General features: G+C 52.3%; 1 protein-coding gene across 1 annotated transcript in view; it reads right to left on the minus strand.

Annotated features, from left to right (window-relative positions):
- The window catches only part of JPH3 (junctophilin 3), a 45,163-nt gene extending 37,641 nt beyond the window's left edge, over positions 1–7,522 (minus strand). Inside the window, exon 1 of the mRNA XM_038185490.2 lies at positions 6,755–7,522. Coding sequence (XP_038041418.1) covers positions 6,755–7,136 — 382 coding nt within the window. The 5' untranslated portion in view covers positions 7,137–7,522. The remainder of the gene's footprint in view (positions 1–6,754) is intronic.
- Positions 7,523–19,683: the final 12,161 nt, after the last annotated feature.

Raw genomic sequence — 19,683 nt, forward strand, 5'->3', positions numbered from 1 at the left:
GCGCACGGTGACGGAGCACCGACTGCTGCTTTCTGCACTCATGGCTGGGAAATTGAGGCACTGGGGCTGCTGCCACCTGAATTTATTTTCCAGGGCCCTGAGCGGGGCTGGATGTCGCAGGAGGGATGGCAACCCCGCCACCATCGCGCCCAGCACCTTTATTACAGCTAATGTGCTCCTCTCACAGAGCAGAGGGAAATCGGGCTAATGCTTGGCCCGTTAATCCCCCGGCGCTCTAATCCTCCTCGCAAACTCTCTGATCTCACCCCATTTCTCAGCAGGGCTCGCAAGGGTTAGGGCTAATTCCTCGGCACCCGGGATGGGTGCTGCGTGCCGGTGCTGGGGTTTTTTGGGGGCTGCATCCCTGCGAGGTGCAGTGGTACCCAGCAGGGCAGGGGAAGAAGCTGCTCATTATCCTAAAAGCTGTGATTTATTGGAAAAATTCATGCCTGTGCCAAACATTGGGCTGTTTTCGGGGTCGGGCAGCAGGATGTGCACCAGGAATCCCCAAAACACCAAAATTGTTCAACAACTTCTCATCGTGCAAAGCAGGGCACAAAAAGGGTCTTTGGCTTATCCCAGCTGTCCGGTTTGATTGACTCCTTGTTGTGATCGTTTTTGTGTGAATATTGGCAAATTTAGGTGCCGTGCTCACCACTCGCTCATTCATGAACATTCCTGGTGCTGTGCTGTGCGAGAGGAGCAAGTGGAAGCTCTTCAGGGGATAATCCCGGGAAAGGAGCGACTGTTCTAGGGGAATGATCACGCATCGAGTGCAACTTTTAAGGCTTTTCATTCAAAGGCCAGAGTCTGGGAGGAGAAGCCGGTATTAAGCCCCAAAATACAAACATTTTCCCCAAAATACAAACATTTTCCGTTCCTTTCTTTTTCCATAAAAAAAAAGTTAAATACTCGGATTGTATCTTAAACAACATACTGGAGCAGCAAAAAAGTGCCACAGCCAGACCCCAAAAGCTGCCAAATCTCACCCCAGACCAGCTCTGTCCCCTACAGGACCAGCTCCAGCACCATCCTGCCCGGCTTCTACACGTTCATGCCTACGGTGCCACCGATCATCCCCCTGCATCAGCGCTACCTGACTCAAGGCATTCAAAATTAATCAGGTTAATTTTAAAATCGAGGCTTTTTTAAACAGAAGGCATTTTTAGCTCCTGTCTGCTGGCTCCCGAGCCTGTAAGAATGACTTTTCTGCAATAGTCTGGGTGGGAACCTTCTTTCAAAAAACTGAAGCTGAAAATCTTGCAAAAAATCACATGATCCCGCAAGCTGGAGCTTCAAGGAAGGAATGTGCTGCTACAGGAGCAGATGTCCCACAGCCACGAGGAGCCCCACGGGACATCAGGTCTGCTCCCCCTTAGTCTATCCGAATACCCCACAATTTTTTTTAACAGCCACAAGGAGCCCTGAATAAACCCACACAGCATCCCCACGGTGCTGGCGTGCCCCATTTCTGCATCCTGGAGCCAACATCCAGCGGGGCCAGGAGACCTCAGCTTTCCCCCGAAGGAGCCCGGAGACAAAACCCCATCCCCAGCAAGGCTCCCGCTGACCCCACTGGTGCAGGATGAGGCCCTAAAGCACCACCAAGCAAATAAATGGTCCTCGCATTTTCCCTACCCTTTGGCTCAGGTCAAGCCCTCTTGCTAACAGGCGAGGAAAATGTTCCCAACCAGCCTGAAATACTCAGATGGGGAATTTTCCGAATCGTTCCTACGGGGCGATCTGAATGCAAGAGGCAAGGAGCGTTTATCTGGCTGTCATGAGTTGTCAGAGACCATGAACACGAATTTGTGAAATGATTTTAGAATTGGGCTTCAGGACTCAGCATCAGCAGCCGGGCAGGGATGGGTAAGGGGGGGCAGAGTGCCCCAAGGTGGGGGTCCCACGTTGTCCCCGGGGCACCACGTACCAGACAAAATACCAGCGTGGGTCTCAGCCCGCCTGGCAATTTTTATGTCCTGTACTTTTCCCTGGGGTCAAAATCCTTCTTCTTCTGTCCTGAGCTGTACCTGAAGCTAAGCAGCATGTTCCAGTGAGATAAGTAATTAACATGAGTTCATAGCATTTATTTTTAATGAAGCCGGTCAGGAGCTTCATTTAGCATCTCGATTCGTTTCTCCACATTCGGCGCGTCCTGATGGCTCCGTCGTTGCTCTCCTGGTGTCACCGCTGCCTTGCAAGCATCCTCAGTACCCAATGCAGATGGCAGGATGCTTTACAAACGAATTGCACAGCTTTCCTTTAATTACCAAGCTCCTGGGGGGTCAATAGGACCGGCTAGGTCCGTGTCTGGGTTCTGCAGGAACCTGGAGGATGGAGGACCGGGGCACATTTGTATTTGCTTGCTGCCGCCCACTCCTTGAAGCGCATCAACAATTGGCTCCCAGCAGCAAAATAAGACGAGAGCCGATACTTTTAAGGTAATTCTGACATCCACGCTATGAATAGATCGCATGGAAATTCGCCCTCGCTAGCTGCTTCCCTGCAGCTGTAGAGAAACCTGTGACAAACCCCGGTACGGGGGTGGTGGTCAGCCCAAAATGACCTCTGGGCTAAGGCAAGGGGGCTGCGTCCCCTTCCCGGACAGGCAGGTGACCCTACAGCATCCCCGGGTCATCCCCCCTGAGCAGCCCTTTATGCCACCTGCTTTTGCAGAAAAAAAAATATATTTTTGTCCCATCAACCACTTGAAAACCATTCGGTTTGTGGCTCCCAGTGCTGTGAGCAGCTGGAGGGGTCACTGGGAGGGGGCACTGGTGCCACTGGGGGACACGGGGCACAGAGCCAGCACGGCTCCTGCCCGGCTGCTCCCACTGCACCGCTCCCCGCTCCCCACCGCTTGCAAAAGCACGAAGATTTGCCAGCCCGGGCCAAGAAAACCCACTTGCCTACTCACACGGTGCTAACAATGAAAACACTAATTATATTTCACTCACCTATCAAAGGGATGATTCATGGAGGTGAGTGGGCACGCAGGATTACACAAGACGAGCGCCGAGGTGCGACCGCCCGTCCCTTCGGGGTGGCCCTCCCGAAAAGTGGTGCTGCACGGAGCACATGGGATAGGGTGGGCTGAGAGGAGAAGGGGCACAGCCCCAATGAACCAGGACATCTCCAGGCTGAGGATCTGCTCCCCAGGGGCTGGCAGGCAGCAGGGACCCCGGAGAGGCGATGATCCCGGTCCTGGATGCCAAACACTCAGCTGAGATGGGCAGGGAGGGGACGATGGCTTTGTTAGGGCTGGAATGGGTGAAAGCAGGTTTGGGGCGTCCTCCTCACCCTCAGCCCCATCTCTTCCACTCACCCAACAATGTTTCAGCAGCTAAACCCACACCCAATGCACGGCCCAAGGCTTTCTCAGGGATTTCTGTGGCAAGCCTGTGGTCAAGAATCAAACCGTGCCTTCAAGGTTCCTCTTTCTTCCACCAGGGTAAAATCACGGAGTGTTTCCAAAGTGCCATGGAGTTACAGAAAGGTTTCACGAGGCCAGAACCAGCCGAGATGTCTCCTGAGAGAGCCTCCAACCGGAGGCCTCCACACCTTGGCTCCGGAGAGCTTCCCCACCACCAGCTCCATCACTGCTCATCCCGCTCCCCGTCGCCCGAATCAAGGGACCCGTGCAGCAGCCGACCTGTGGCCAGGCTGAATCCAGCCCACCAAACGAGCCTTGCAGCTCCAGCACTCGACCAAGGCAATCCTCAGAAGCCTGTTTTATGTAATACCAGCCTGCTGCTGGATGGGGCAGGAGGCGTTGGGCATTTTTGGCAGAAGAACGAGGCTGCATGGATGGGAAGGGACGGCGCACGCCTGTGCCACAGGTGCACGGACATAGGTCGGGCGCGCAGCGATGCCATGGAGATTTGGCACGGAGCTGGCTCCCTAAAAGAGCAGAGGGGCTTTATTTATGCCTGGTACATGATTTTCATAAGTAACCACACGGCTGGGGGCAGGCAGATGGCGGGCAGGGGTCCGAGAGCCCCGGCAGTGCGCTTTGGGCAGAGCACGTGCGCGCACGGAGGGGCGAAGCGGCGTCGCGGCGTGGGGAGGAGAGGCGTGCGTGCACGGCGATGAGTGTGTCGGCGTGGGAGGTGTGAGCTCGGCAAGCTGCACGCGGGGGCAGCGTGCGTGCGGGCGCCAGCACCCGGCGTGGGGGGGCGGCGCCTGGGGCTGCCAGCGGAGCCGGGGTGGTGGTGGGTGGCCGGGGGGGACACCGCTTGCCATAGCCAAGCCAAACGCGTCGACGTGTGTGCATGGGGCACGCCAAATATTGTTTCCCCAACAGCACTGGCAATGGCTGGTGGAGTTTCGGGATTGGCCCTTACCCACTATCATGCAGGAAATGGTAAAATTGGAGTGAAAACCACAAATTCCACGGCATCTTGCTTCCTAAGCCGTGCTGCGCATTTCGGGACCCATCCCCTAGCCCTGGTGGATGTGCTAAAAAAAAATAAAAATGCAAGGGATGAATATTTATCTGTGGGTGGCAAGTGACAGATGCTGGGGCGAGGATTCTAGGATACTTCAGTTTGATGGAGGTAATAACTCGAGCAGATTAATGAGAAACATCCTTCCCAATAGTTGCCTCCTCTGTGCAACCCCTATGCGGTCGCCCTGGCTGCACACATCGGCTTCTTGTACCCAAACGCACAAAGTTTGTTAAGGTTCAGTGTCCAAAAGGCTGGAGATTTCCACCCAAAATTGGGGAAAGCTCCCTGGCTACTTGCAACCGAGTTCATGAAAGTGCATCCTCGGCCGGGCACCGCTGTGCCGCGGTGGCTGCTGGCACAAAAGTGGGGACCGCGGGCATCGGGGCGAGCAGGAGCCTGGCCGGGGCGTGCAGCATCCATCCCTGGTGCCAGCAGCCTGGGCACAAGCACCACAGCTCCAAATTGTCCCAGCACCACCATCCCCTCATCCTAGCGTGGTTTGCAGAGTCCTCAGGGGACAGCATTTTGCTACAGACCTCTTCTCCTGCAGATCTTACACCTCCTCCTAAAATGACAGGCGTGCACTAGACATTTTCTGTCCCAACCGCGGAGAAGCCAGCCTGGCCTGACAAGATGGAAGAAGCTCTTGGCTTCTGGTAGCTTCTCAGAAACCAGGAACGGCTCGTTCACCCCACGCTGGGGATGCTCCCCAGGCTTCCCAAAGCGCTGCCGTGCTGCGGCCGATGAGGAGCAAGCAGGGCTGAGCCCTGGGTGGGGACAAGAGCGCGCGTGGGGACATGGGGACAGGGCCAGCCCCGCGACAGCCAGCCCTCGGAGACCTGTGGTTCGTGCAGCTCCTGCCCGCCTTCCTGCAAATGTCCCCGGCAGGGGCTGGGTGCCAGCGGGGGCGCAGCGAGGCGGCACGCGAGTTCAGGGCACGCAGAAAATCCCCCACATCCCCTCCTGACCCTGCCGAAGGCGAGAGACCGTGACTGTGCTCCCAGCGAGCTTTCTTCCCAGCCGAAGGGCTGCCAGGATTTCGAGATGACTCGCAAAGACAAACCCACCGGCTTCCAGCTAAACCCCCAGCATTATTCCAGGCGTCTGAAACAAAAGGTTGCGGCTCGGTTGCAGCCGCCGGTAGGAAATTATCCTTAAAAATAAAGAGCTCGTTCCACCTTTCCCTCAGGGAGCAGAAAAGGGCAGCTGCAGGTGCCATTTCATCTCGCCTCCCTGTACCAGCACCGAGCAGCACACTGGGGTTTTCTAGAGAAAGCTCTTGCAGCACCTTTCAGGAAGGCTGCGATGGAGCTCAGCAACACTGCAATTTCCTGAACGTGGCCCTCCTGGAAAACGATAACGCCTTAAAAAAAAAAAAAAACAAAAAGAAAAAATAAAAAGGAGCCAGCTTTAGATGAACACACCCAAAAAACAACGGGGCAGCACTGCTGAGAGCCCCCGGCTGCTGGCAGGTAGGCCCAGCTCGTATTATGGAGGCAGTTCAGATGGAAGTAGCCACAAAACATCAGGGAGGATGATACAGCCACTTAGGGCACAGCACCAGCTGGTTTTCCTAGTTTGGCCTTAAAGCTTGTTAGGCCAGCAATTTTTGATCACTCCAATTGGGTTTTCATGTTTTTCCTTTAATCCTCGCTTCCCCTCCACATCTCGTTAAGCCGCGTTGACGGCAGAGAATAGCTTTTGTGATCCCTCTGAGCCCCTACGCTAAGCATTAAGCCGTAAACTAGGAATGTAAGACTCTTGTCTGAATTAAAGTCTTTTGCCTGGTATGATTTATTAAGTTGGAGGGCTGCGTTTGGAGGGGCTGCAAGGCAGGGCGCGCATGCAACGACCTCGACCCCTCGCCAAAAGCATTTGCAGCAAAGGAGCTGCTCCCCCTGCTCGCTCCAGCCCCCTCTGGTTTGCTCCATCCACTCCATGCCAATCCTACAGGTTACAGTGGTGCAGTCATCACTGCGAATCCCATGTGCAACTCGGGTCGTCTCCCAGCAGCTTGGCCCACTCCATCCTCCCACCCCATGGGCGAGGGCTGGGCATCCCCCGTGCCCCAAGGCCAGCACCCCAAAAAAAGCCTCGCCAGCGTCAGGGGAGAGGGCCTGGTGCTCGGAGGACATTTGGGGCTACCTGTGGCAAGGAGGTGCCACGCGGGGCTGGTTCCTCATCTCCCATGGGGTGCGAGCATCCGAGCACCCCCGGCTCCAGGAGGGCAGGCTGCAAACTCGCAGGGGCTGGTACCCACACACCGCATCCCGCCCCGGCTCGGAAGGGACCAATGCATCACCTACCTCCATCCGAGTAGGTCTCTGTCCCGTAGCCATCCTGTAATCCATTGCTCCAGGTGCCTTCGTACTTGGCCCCGTTTCCAGTGCATTCTCGGACCCCGTACCGTCCCTTAAATCCATGGGTCCACTCGCCTTTGTACACCCACTTCCCCTTGCTCTCCATGCCAATGCCATGGCGCTTGCCCTGCGCCCAGGTGCCCTGGTAAGTGTTGCCGCTGGGCCAAGTGTAGACCCCCAGCACCTCAAAGCCGTGACTCCAGGAGCCCGAATATTCACCTTGACCCTTCGGGCCGGTACAGATTCCGTGGCCATGAGCCTTTCCGTCCTCCCAGCCTCCACAGTACGACCCTCCATCGTCAAAATTAAACCTTCCCCCACTGGACATGCATGTAATTCGGTTTGCAAATCCCCCAAAAGGTGAAAAAAAAAAAAAAAAAAAAAAGAATGCAGGAAATAAAACGGGAACGATGACTTGGAAAAAAATAAAAATAAAAAATATTCAAATCAGATCAGATCAGATCGAAATCATGCACCAGATCCAGGCAGCTGCTTAAGCCAGTTTCTTGCGATTATTCATTCTCTGGGAGTATGTTCGGGATCAGTTCTCTCTTCCCCTGCTGTGGAAACAGGATCATTAAAAAAAAAAAAAAAAAATAGCAGCAAGAACAGCAGCAGCTATTGGGTTTTGGTGCAAACGACTCCACCTAAAAACCATCCACGGCAGGGAACGGGGGTGGGGGCAGGAAAAAAAAATAAAAAATGGGGGGGGGGAGGAAAAAAAATTATATATATGTATAAAAAAATAAAAAGAGGCCAAATGCCAAGAGAGCGAATTGATGCCCCGGCCGGCTGCGGAGCCCTGCGCCCCCCGCGGGGCAGGGCCGCCCCCCCCCGGGACCCCCTCGCCCCCCGGCCCGGCCTTGGGGGGGCCCCGCGGGCGGCTGGCAGCGGCACTGCGGGGGTGGCGACCGCAGCCCCCCGCCCCTAAAAGCCCGGCGCCTCCTGCGCTCCCCGGCAAACCTGGCTGCGGCTGCTGCTGCTGCTGCTGCTGCTGCGGTGGCCGCTGGCCCAGCCCAGCCCAGCCCGCATGCCGCCCCCCCGGGGGGCTTGGGGTGGAAGGGGCGAGGGTCTCCGCTCGCCCCACGGCCTCCCCCTTCCTTTTTTCGCCTTCCCTTTCCCTCCCGCGGGGCTAAATCCTGCTTAGGAGCGAGCGGGGATCCTGGGCTCTCCGCTCTGCCTCATCGCCAGGCTCCGGGTGGATTTAAAGAGACAGCGGCTGCGTCGCCACAGCCTCCTGCCCCCCTCCTCTCCCCTCCCCCGGCTTTATTCCTCTCGCCCGGCTCCCTCCGAGCCTTCCCCACTCGTGGCCGGGACGCGAAGGGGGCGGCCGGACCCCGCTGTGGTGCCAGGGGCTCTCCAGGGCGGTGCGCGCCGCAGCGCCCATCCCCAAATTAATTCAGCTGCCCTCTCCCTGCGGCATCGCGCGAGGGTCCCCGGCCTTGGGCTGGAAGGAGAGAGGCAGCAGAAGGCCCACGGTGGTCAAATCCCAGGGGTTTTTGGGGCTGGGAGGAGGAGGAGGAGGAGGAGGAGGCAGGAGGTGCAGCGCGCTTCGCGCCTCTGGGGCGCACGGGGTCCCCGTCCCGCAGCGCGCATGCTGCTGGCAGAGCACGCCACGAGTTTGTTCATGTGTCGGTGTGTTTGCATCAATGCATGAGTGCGGCGAGGCTCGGGGATGAAAGGGGGAGCTGCGCTGGGCAGAAATTAAATTTCGCTTTGTGCCGGCAAAGCGAAATCCGTGACTTGTCCAAAAACGTGGTGCTTCTGGAAAATATCCCCGCCTCAGATGCAGCGGCTCCTGGCTGCGTCCTGCCAGCCCCACTGCTGTTCCTGGTGCTAGTTCTCAGCCCAGACTTGGATTTGAGACCCGGCTGGGCAAGGAGGCCAGGAAAGCAGCCCTGGCGATGAACCCCGTGGGATTTCAGCCCACAAAAATCCCCCAGCAGAAGGGGCCGGGTGGGCACCTGCCTCCCGTGCCCACCTACGGGGACCTCTCCAGCTCCAACCTCCCACGCAGGTGTTTTTCTGTCTCAATGCTTTTTTCTTGTCCAGTTGCTGAAGCACAAAGCCTCCCTCGTCTGGGGGAAAGGCTTTGCCAGAGCTGGAGGGATGCGACCAGAGTGGGTGGAAATTCTCCCACTGAAGCCTTTTTTCAGTGGAAAATGTCTTCTCAAACTACACCGAGTCCTTCATGAATGCAGTAACTGTGCTCTGTATACATTGTTTTTGTTTTTGTTTTTGTTTTTCCCCAAAATCCCACACTTCAGGTACTGCATTTTTTGACAGCTGCAAACTGCCATTTTTTTTCGTGAAGAAAGACTCTGGGTGGAAACCTCCGAACTCTCCAAGAAAAATGCTACCAGGGAAATTACTTAAATGCAGATTTTTGTCTGAGAAAAAAAAAAAAAAAAAAGAACTTCCAACCCCTTTCTGTTGTTTTCTCTGTTTTTGTTTGTTGGACTGATTTTTTTACATGGTTATAGTAGTTTTACACGTTAATTGGCGTGTTAATTAATAACCAGCTATTCCTTCTGTGGAGAACAAGGTAGAGAGACCAGAGGCTGTGCCGGTGCACTCGCCCACGTGCTCTCCATCCCTGACCAGTGCGGGGGCTGCTTGCTGTGGTTCCAACCCTATCCCCCAAATACATCTGGTTTTCACAGATTTTACCCAGAGGCCAGGAATCAGTTTAAAATAAAATCTCTCTCCACGTTATCTGCAGTTTTACTGCCCTGGGGTGTCCTTTCCAGACCAGTTAGTATCTCCTGTGTGCCGCTGGTGTGCGGAGGCTAAGGGAGAGGAAATTCAAGGTTAGATTTCACACCAGCCCCAAATACCAGTGGGAAGATGCTCTGACCACCAACAAGTGCCAAGTTCACCTCCGCAGCCGCTGTGCCTGGGGCCAGGCTGCCCTGCCACAGCAGCAGGAATCCCCCAGTACCTCTGCCGAGCTCTGGAGACATTTCCCTGGAGGGTACAGGCAGCATTAAATAGGACTGGCAAGTTTTTTTTGAAATAAAAAATATATATAAAAGGTAAATCAAAGGATGCAAAGAGAATTATCTGCATCAGCAGAGCAACAATACCCAGCAGAGGGGGGAATTTCTGAATGGCTCAGACCTCCTTCTCCAAAGGTATCTCCTCCCAAGGGTATCTCCTCCTCCAAGGGCATCTCCATCTCCGAGGCCACCCCCTGAGCCAGGAGGGATGCTCCCCGCCAAACCTGGCAGAGCAGGGGGGAAGCGGCACCGAAAGCTGGCCTCAAGTCATTAGCAACATGGAAATAAATGATCTGGAGCGTGTCTGGATCAATATGTTGGGTGAGAAAGGACAAGGCAAGGGGTGTCTGCAACAGACTGCCACGCTGCAGCAGGGGCTCAATGCGATCTGCTCCTTTAAGCAGCCGTGGCCGTGGTGTCTAATAAAATCCTGGTGACCACCAGGGACTTCAGACGGAGCGATGTGCACGGGAGGTCTCCAGCTGATGGTATTAAAATGTCCTTAGAATTTCGGAAAAAAAATATAATTTCCTAATGCAAAAAATACTGCCTCCAACACGAGGGAATTCCCCGTTAGACCTTGCCCTGACAGGTGAAGACGAATTTCGCACTGAACGAGGTGCAAAAATCATGGCTTGATTATATTTGCTATGTGCAAATGAAGCAAAGCTCAAAGCGGATATATTTATATATACTTGGCACTTTAAAAGGTCCCGTTTCACAAAGCAGAAAATAATTACAAGTCAAATCAATTTGGGGAAAGAATTTAGATGAAAAATGTGTTGAAAAGGGAGAAGCCTTTAAGGATATTTAACCCCCAAAGCAGTAACGCAGACAGAAATCTTTGTTAAGAGAAACAACATGGCTTGGAAAGGAAGTGAAAGAGCCGCCAAGACTAACACATAAAACATAAACATGGAAAAAGAAGAAAGGGGAAACTGGTAGTAATTAATAAACCTCAGATGCTGGGGAAATTAAAGACAGAAGGAAAATTTCCTAGAAAAGGAGCCTTGCGGTAGCATCGGGCCAATATTACACAGAAATGGGAGGTTTGTCAATAACGTAGAAAAGGCAGAAATGTTTGGTGCAAGTTTCTGCCTGGTATCTGGCTGAAAGAAGAAAAAGTGCTAATAAATTCATAACATCGAGTTTGGTGTTGTTAAACCAGCAGATCTGAATAACTCAGGGGGTTATTCGGTAGTAATAACTACTGGTAGTAACTAAAGGAGTACAGGGGGTGAACAAAGAGCTGTCCGGAGGGTTAATTGGGATTTTCAGTAGGTCTTGGAACAGCCTCCAAAAATGCTGGAGGATTTTAGGGCTTTTAGCTCGGGAGGGACCGCCGACAATTAATGGAAGCGCTGCCACAGCTTGGTAGATGAAGAATTCAAAGAGAGCAACACAATGAATGGTGAAGGGGAGCTTAGGGAAAATTGATGGTGGTAAGCTCGCCGATGAGGTTAGAGGTTTGTTTGGTGGAGATAATCGTACCCAGGGTACTGCCAGCCTTCTGCACAGCCCTTGGCTTGGTCCCACGCAACGGGCTGATTGGGAAGCGGCACAAAATCAACAGGGCCTGCATTAAATAGACTGAAACTGCATAACTGATGGGGCTCCCACCTTGGCTCCCAAGTTTTTTGAGGATTTCTGCATGTCTCTCCTGGCTTGGATGGGTCACAGCCACCACCTCACCCAGACCAAGCAGCCGTATTCCCAAGCTCTGATGACTCTGGGTTGAAATACGCAGCCTTGGGAACCTGCTTGGTTTTCATTTTTGCTTCCTGCTCATTTCCTCCTCTTGTTAATTGAATTCCAGGAGTATTCCGTCACCTGAAGTTGTCCCCAAATTTTCTCTTATCTACTCAGTCTCCAGCTAAATTACCCCCAAACCAATTAAAGGACAGAATGATATTGCAGCAAGCAGGACTGTTGCTAATCTTCCGGTAGGTTGCAGCTTATAAAAGTGATTGAAATGGTTGGAAATTACATTACTTGAAGGGGGTCAGCCTTCCAGTGGTAGGTAGCATTTTTCTTTTTTAATACGTGGCCGCTTCAGTGCTAATCATCTCTCGCAGGTCAACAAAAGTCAAGACCTGGGTTAACCAGAAAGAGAAACTCCTGCGTGTCCTTGGGTTTAATACGGGTTTGCGAAGAGCTGAGGAGAAAACGATGAAATGGTTTGCATTCTGCAATAACACTCATCGTCTCACAGGGGAAATAGGTTTGCCGAGAGAGGAAGGACAGGGCTGGCTAATGGGCATGGTACAGGCATGTGGGCAATAAATTACTCTGATTGTCTTCTTTGTGCTGGGCATGGGCTAAGTGCATTTGCTGGTCACCGAATGTATCGCATTAACCTGCTGCATACAGTACGTGTCTGTTTATCCTGCCAATTACTGCAAATCTAATCAGCTTTAGCTGGGTAAAAATAGAGCCAGTTTCCGCGTGGAAGTCAAGAGGCACAAAAACGGCAGCAAAGAAGCTGATCCTGATCAACCGAACACATGGGAGGGAGGAATCCCAATCGTGGTGCCAGGCTTTCCTCCTCCCGGCCAGCCAAATCTCTCCACCGGGCAGCCACGGTGCTGGAAGGAGCTGGGGAGGCTGGAGAGCTGGGAACTGGGGAGCCAAAAAATAAAGCGAAGGGAAAAGTGTGATTTCCCTCTTGTTTTCAAGCCCATGAGTCTCGTTCGCTCTTTTATGCCACCCTACTACAAATATACGTCGAGCTGCTTGTTCGCTACCAAACCCAGCCCCTTCTCGTGGTCCCCGCTTTGCAGGACCAGCCTGCCTTGCCCTTCCCATTGCAGAAAACCTCTACAAGCCAAAAAAAAAAAAAAAACCCAGCATCATTTATCCCACAGGGCTCGGCTTCCCCTCCGTGTTTCCCATCCCACTATTCCGCCTGGCGCTCGCCGAGGTCTGGCATCCACCTTGGCACGGCGGAAACCTCAAGACGATGAATTTTCTGCAGAGTTGAAAGCAGCTCGTAAATAAAAGCAAAGTAGCCGGCCTTAACCAAACAAATCACGGCCTTCGTTTCAAGCCTTCGGGTTTGATGTCGGAGACCAAGGAGCGGGAGCGCTGCCGATAATTACAGGACATCTGTCACCCGCGCGTTCCTGCTGGTTTGGTCAGGAAATGCGGCTGACATAATGTGACGAGAAGAAACCTGCTTCGGAAAACGACTTGGCGTGCTGCTTTTCATCTTCCTCGCTGCAATGTGCACAGGCTGCTCCCGCCTGGTGGTGGTGGCCCAAACACCCAGCGTGGACCTGGGGCACCTTGTGTCTCATGGCTTTCCCAAATCCAGTGGCCGAAGCTGTGCCTGCTCCCTCTGTCCCACCGTGGTCCTGAGAAGGGCTTCAACATGTGTGGGATTTTAAAACAATACACTACTTGGAGAAATATTTGGTTTTGGGGCTGTTTTCTGGAAAGAACTTATTTTTACCAAAAGACACAAAGTCATTTTTTTATTTTATTTTTTTTTAATTCTGAAAGCTCTCATTAAACTCCCTGCCTTCAGGAGCTGAGGGTTGTATGCGTTGGCTTTCTCTCCAAATGTCTTCCTCTTTTTCCCAGGCTCCAGTGGGCTAAAGAATATTACCTATTTTTTCAGATGGGGAAACTGAAGCAGGGACATTGGCGAAGCCCTTGGTCCTCTGCTCTGCCCCTTCGGCATCTGCCCTCGCTCGGACACGCAGGGCTTTAGGCAGGGCTCTCCTCTCCTCCCTGCCCCTCGCCCTCCTCAGCAAAGCCAAGCGTGCAGCCAAAAACCGCAGACACCCAGAAATCAACCAAGCACCAAGGTAGTTTGGCACCTGATTAGAAAGCTGGGATGGTTTTCGGTTTAATGGCGAGGCTGATGTGCTTACTTCGATGTGAATAATGAATGTTTGGAAACGCTTGGAGCAACGGGAACGGTAAGGACAGGGCACTTCACCGCGCTCAGACAGCCAGTGGCAGCACTTTCCCAGAACTGTTTGGACTCTTGCAACAGAGATTTATAATTCATAACAAAGAGAAATGTCTTTCATTGAAGCACGAAGGCACGGCGATGTAGAAGAGCTGACGTAGCTCATACTCTATTCTTATGAAATACTGTCATGCCGGAGTGTCTCAGAGTGTCTGAGGATCTTTTTTCTTTTTTTTTTTCTTTTTTTTTTTTTTTCTGAGCAGACAAACAGCTATGTAGGGATTTGTTCCATATTTGATGCCACTTCTCAAACAAGGTTTCTTTTTTACATCCCCCTTTTTAGGGCATTTAAGCAGATGCAGCCTGCACTTTGCAATCTGGACCAGTGTATTTAGACTGCCTAAATACACCAAACTCCCTTGCTTTCCAAAAAAAATAGAGTAAAAGCTACCCTACATACCTCGTAAGTTGTGTTTAAAAAACAAACAAACTTCCACAAAACTCAAAGGCAGGTTTGTGGGGTTTCAGGTCTGCTTAAGGAATCAGCACGCAGGATTCAGGAGTAGTTAACAACGGGCTGTGTTACACGGTACCTATTAACGTGGGATTATCCACCAGGAAAAGAAAGGGCGAGGGATAAAGGAACGTCGCCCTAGAACAGCGAGACGTGCAGAAATCAAGCCACAAGAATCCGAAAACACCAGATTAACGCGGCTGTCACTGTCAAAGAGGATGGATGAAGAAGAAAAGGACGTTTCACTTTCCACCGGGATCAAACACACACCTTGGTCCTGCCGATGCCACGGATCCCATCAGCACCAGGTGCTGAGAAATCTCTGCTGGGAGTTTCCCTTCCCTTCGCCTCCCTTTGGGGTTAGGGGATTTGCACGAGCCTTTTGGATGGGGAAGGGTCTCAGACTGAAAGTTAGCGCCAAACAAATGCAATTCCTGCCGTATATCCCACATCCCAGGCCTGGCACCTTTCTTAGTGAAACAAAGACCACGCAGGGGTCTGGGTTCTTAAAGTGAGGGGCTCAAGTCAAACTCTGGAGTGAAAAGCCTTGGGGTTGTTTCTTAAAATTGAAGATTTGGAGGAAACTGGCTTTAAGGCCACCTGCAAGCCCCCAGTCGATTTCCAGAGCTGCTGAGCACTCGGTTTTGGTCTTCAGCTCCGAAAGCATTGATCCGACATGCTGCCCTCAGCTCTGGATGCTGCAGAGCATCCTCTGCGTCCCCTGCTGGGCTGGAGGCGCTCAGCCCCGCACAGGATCCGTCCCTAAATCTATGTGCAAATCTCCAAAACAGCAATAGCTCACGAGGAGGGCAGCAGAGGGGCACGTCCCAGTAAAAAAATCCCATCTGGGGAAAAACTCAAACCAGCTGGAATAAAATTTGGGTGCAGTGCAGGTCAGTGAAGGCTTTGCCCTGGGTTTGAGCGGGGTTGGGATCGCGCTCGGTGCTCTGCCAGCAACAGGCGCCTGTTCCGGTGTCCCAAAAAGACCTCTGCGAACTGGAGCAGGCTGCTGCACGCTGCCCATGGTTTTCATCTGTCTCGAGTGTTTCCTATGTTTGTTTTCTTGGCCAAGCCCCAGGTTTGCCGAGCGCTGCACAGCGCACGCTGCCGGCCCGCGCGCCCTCCGGTTTCGTCCAACGTGGATTTTCCTTCCCTGTCCCCTGTCCCACACCGCTGAGCTCCTTCCCCGTGCTCCCATCCCCACATGGGAGGCTTCTTCTTGCCCCTCGGCCACCACGGGACCATAGCCCTGCATGAACCCCAGCCAGGCAGCTGCCACCCTTGCGACCCCGAGGAAATCACCGCATGGCCTCAGCAAGCACCAGTAACCAAATGATCTGAGTAGTTTTACCAAAATCTTTTTCTTTTTTTCTTTCTTTTCTTACTTTTTTTTTTCTTTTCCCCACAAATATTCAGATCTTGGGATCACGTTTCAACAGGTTCAAAACCAAAAAGGCGTCTTTCAGCCATCCCTACTGCGCTCCGTCCCTAAGTCAGCACTCCTTTTTGAAACCCCAAGATTAAAACCTTCTCTTACATTTTATTTATTTTATTTTATTTTATTTTATTTTATTTTATTTTATTTTATTTTATTTTATTTTATTTTATTTTATTTTATTTTATTTTATTTTATTTATTTATTTTTTATGATTTCCTCTTCACCCTCAAGCAGTGCCCAGACCCCTGGGCAGGGTGGAGAGCCCCCCGCAGCTCCCCAGAACACCCCTCCACCTTCAGCCCCAGCAAGACCCCTAATTTCCACGCTGTGCAAAGCCAGCTCTTTGCACCCCCATCCTTTTCTCCTACACAGGGACAGTCTTAAATGAGGCCTCCTGGACTTCAACCAATTTTCTCCAGCCCCAAATGAAGCCTATTAAAGACCCCTCTGATGCCCCAATCATACATGGCGGTGCAAGAAAGGCTTCTCATTGCATTTATTTCAAGTTACAGCTGTCCCATCAGCTCTTCCCCGCCTGCATTTCACCCTGAAAGTTGAATTGTTGGCTTGGCCGGGCAGCACAAGGAGCGGGTCCCAAAAAGGGCACGGATTTGCCTGGTCCCGCAATGTACAGGGCAAAGTCACGTTCCCCATGATTTCTGGGGTGTGCAGCAACAGTAGGTTCCTGGCACCCTCTAATGGAAAAGACAAGTCACTGAATTGCCATTCCTCCGGCCTGCGAGTATTCTTGGCTCCTGCCTTTCTATTTTTAATTGAATATCCCGGTAAGAGCTCCTGGAGGGCTCGATGCGCCCCACGGCAGCGCGGACCCGTGAGATGTGCTGAGCAAATGTCAGGGCTGCGCAGGGGAAGGAGAGGCTGCCCCATGCCAGCCCCCAGCCCCGTCAGCCAGCACACATTGGGATTGCTGCTTTACTTATGGAAATGCGAGGCGATAGCTGATCATCTCTGACATTTTGTGCCTTGTTTGTGAATTTAAGACACGTGCCCCGGCCTTCCCGTCGTCCCCCCCTTCCCTCGCCGCATCAGTAGGGTGGCATTTTTGGGGTTGGTTTTCCAAGCTTGGCATCCTGGATGCACCTCGTATCTCTGCCCATGTTGAACTGGGCTCTAAACAGAATTACTGCTTGAATTTTCTTTATTTTTTTTTAAATCAGCGCTCAGCCAGCGCCCTGCCCGGCAAAGCCTGGCCAAGTGCAGCTCTGCCCGCCGCTGCCCTGCCGAGAGAGGATGCAGAGCATCAGTAGGACTGCAGCCTGTTCACACCATGCCCGGAGATAAATAATATAAAGTAGATCACTGTTTAATGCAGTAAAATCTGATTTCCAAGAAACATCCACCCGCAGCGGTCTCAAAGCTGGCTGCGGAGAGGTTCACAGACGTAGCCACGCGTAAGGCGGAATTTCCCTTGGCAAAAAAAACTCCAGGAAAACAACGACAGGGAAAGAAAAAAGCAAAGTGCCCCGAGCCTGGCGAATGTGGCATTGCCGGCAGCAGGTTTTAACGTGCCCGTGGCTCCCCGCACATCTGCCTTACAGCAGAGAGCACAAACCAGGGCCAAGTGCGGGATCTGAGCGCGCTGCAGGGGACCGGCGTCCCCAGGGGAGCGCACGGGACGTGTTTTGCTGGTAACTTTGAGGCACAGCCGAACACAGAGCTCTGGAGGTGAAAGCTAGTACTCGAATCCAGCAGGTCGCTTCTGAAAAATCCCTTTAAAAGCCTTTTACTTTGAGAATCCCAGTTTCCACAGCAACAAGACACACAGCGCTCGGCGGAGCCGAGGGCTATAAATAAACCCCAGATCCATAGTTGTGATATTAGCTCTGAGGGCCTGAAAAAAAAAAAAAAAAAAACGCCTTGTGGTAACGAAGGGAAAGGATCGGTGCCGAAAGGAAGCACATTTAATGAGGAAAATGTGGCTCCTCGCTCGGCACACACGGCAGCTTTGAACAAAGGAAAAGCCACGCGGTGAGATCCTGCCTGTTCCCGTGATTTCAGAATCGGTGGGAGCGGTGCCTTGCAATCTCTGCCTTACTCGGGCTTCACCTCTGCCCCCAAAATGGATTTCTTAAAAAACAAGAAGTGGCCTCTAGCCATCGTTTCACGGCCTCGCTGCTTCTGGGGGAGCAAAGCAGCAGCCAGCAAAAGGCCAGACCTCAATGGCCTTATCCCCGTTGAACATCGCCTGGCACACCAGCAGCTGCGCTGCCTCGGCGTTAGGTGTTGCCCCTATTTAAAAAAGGGGTTTCTACGCCTGCTAACTTTAAACACAGACCTAAATCCTACTCAATTCTCTGAATCAGGCCCGCTGCCTGCAGGGGATGATGCTATTCCCCGAGACACAGTCAGAGGGCAGGAATTCGGATCCAAGGCAGGGCTGTCCTTACCCCCTGACATCCGCCTCCGAGCAGAGACGCAATCCCACAAGGGAAGATAAATATTAGCTGTGCTCGAAGCGGGGAGGAAATTAAATAACTCTCACATGGCATGAAAACAGGCTTGTCAGGGGAGAAAGAAGTGGTGGCTCTGAGCTCGCGGAACAGATTTGTATACAGTAGTGAGGAGGAGGAGATGAGGAAGGAGAAGAAAGGAAACACAAATCAAAGAGTTATTTGGAGTTTCCTCTGCTGCAGACAGAAGGTCCGTGTTATTCAAACAGATGTACTGCGTGTCACCAGTTTTCTTCTGTTTGTTATTTTAAGGATGGTCTTAGGAAGAAAATAAATTCCTCTCCGAGGCTCTTTCATATCCATTTTAGGCAGTCTGTGGAGAGAAGCCCAAGGAGTGGGGCTGAGGAGATTCCTCCAGGCTGAGCTGGTGGAGCATCCTCTGCTCCCTCCCCGCTAGGGGATTTTAGGGCATTGCTGGGAGGGAACCCAGCAGCAGCTCCACCTCGGCCGGGGCAGAAACCCACCTCCAGCCCCGAGGAGCTGCCCTGCTGCTGCTCGCTCAGCAGAAGGACCGGGAGGAAAAGTATTTTGGCACAAATATGGGCTTGGGCAAAATCCAGGGGATCCTTCACGTGCCTGTGTGTAAATGGGTGGCAGTCCTCTGCCTGGAGAAGTCACGTCTGCCTGGGGCTGGGGGGACATGGGATGGGGGAAATTCACTTCGGTGCCATCCCTTCGGACCCAAATGTGCTGCATTCAGAGCAAAACTGCACCGGGAGAAGGTTTTGGTGGGAAAGCGACACCACAAACGTTCTTCTTATGAAGAAAAAATACATAAAAATAAAAAAATAAATGGCTGGCTGTGAGTTCTGGGCTCAGAACGCAAACATTTAATTGCTGCACCTCCTGACCTAGTGACATTTCTGGGTTGATTCATGCTTTCCAAAGGGTTTTCAAGATTTTGTGCTCTTCGGTACCACCTAGCCTGGGTAAAAGCAAAGCCAAGGACGTAAAAACCTTCAGAAAACACATCAGGCACAAGACACACGGGATTGCTGCTGCTTTTCTTTACTGCAATTAAGTGATGCTCATGCAAGACATTTTGGAATTAGCCCTCTTAATAAAAAAAAAAAAAAAAAAAAAAAAAAAGCTGGAATTGATAAGCAATAGTAAAAATAAATAAAATATAAAAATAAATAAATAAAGAATTGCAGAGGAAGCAGGCACCAGGCCCACTCTCTGGGGGCTCTGTCCTGCTCCCACTGAAATCAAAAGGAGATCTGGAGTTGGCTGCAGCGGGAACAGGAACAGTCCTTAAGGCACTAATTAGTACAGCTGGCTGAATAATGCATAATGAACAGTTCATTCAGCTAATTTCATCTCTTTTCCTATTCATGAATTGCCCGCGAACCAATCCCAGTTTTCCCATTTTGCTCGTCGTTCCGGAGTTATTTGTGGGCTTCTTCAGGAAACAACCCCCAGCACCCGGCACCGTGTCAATATTTGGTGTGTTGGCAGCGTGGGGCCGGCAGGTAGGGCAGGGGACGTTCCCTCTCCTCCCCGAGCTGATATTTCTGTAGCCGAGCGGCGTGGCAGG

This window comes from Anas platyrhynchos, chromosome 12, assembly GCF_047663525.1.
Source record: "Anas platyrhynchos isolate ZD024472 breed Pekin duck chromosome 12, IASCAAS_PekinDuck_T2T, whole genome shotgun sequence".
NCBI lineage: Eukaryota > Metazoa > Chordata > Aves > Anseriformes > Anatidae > Anas > Anas platyrhynchos.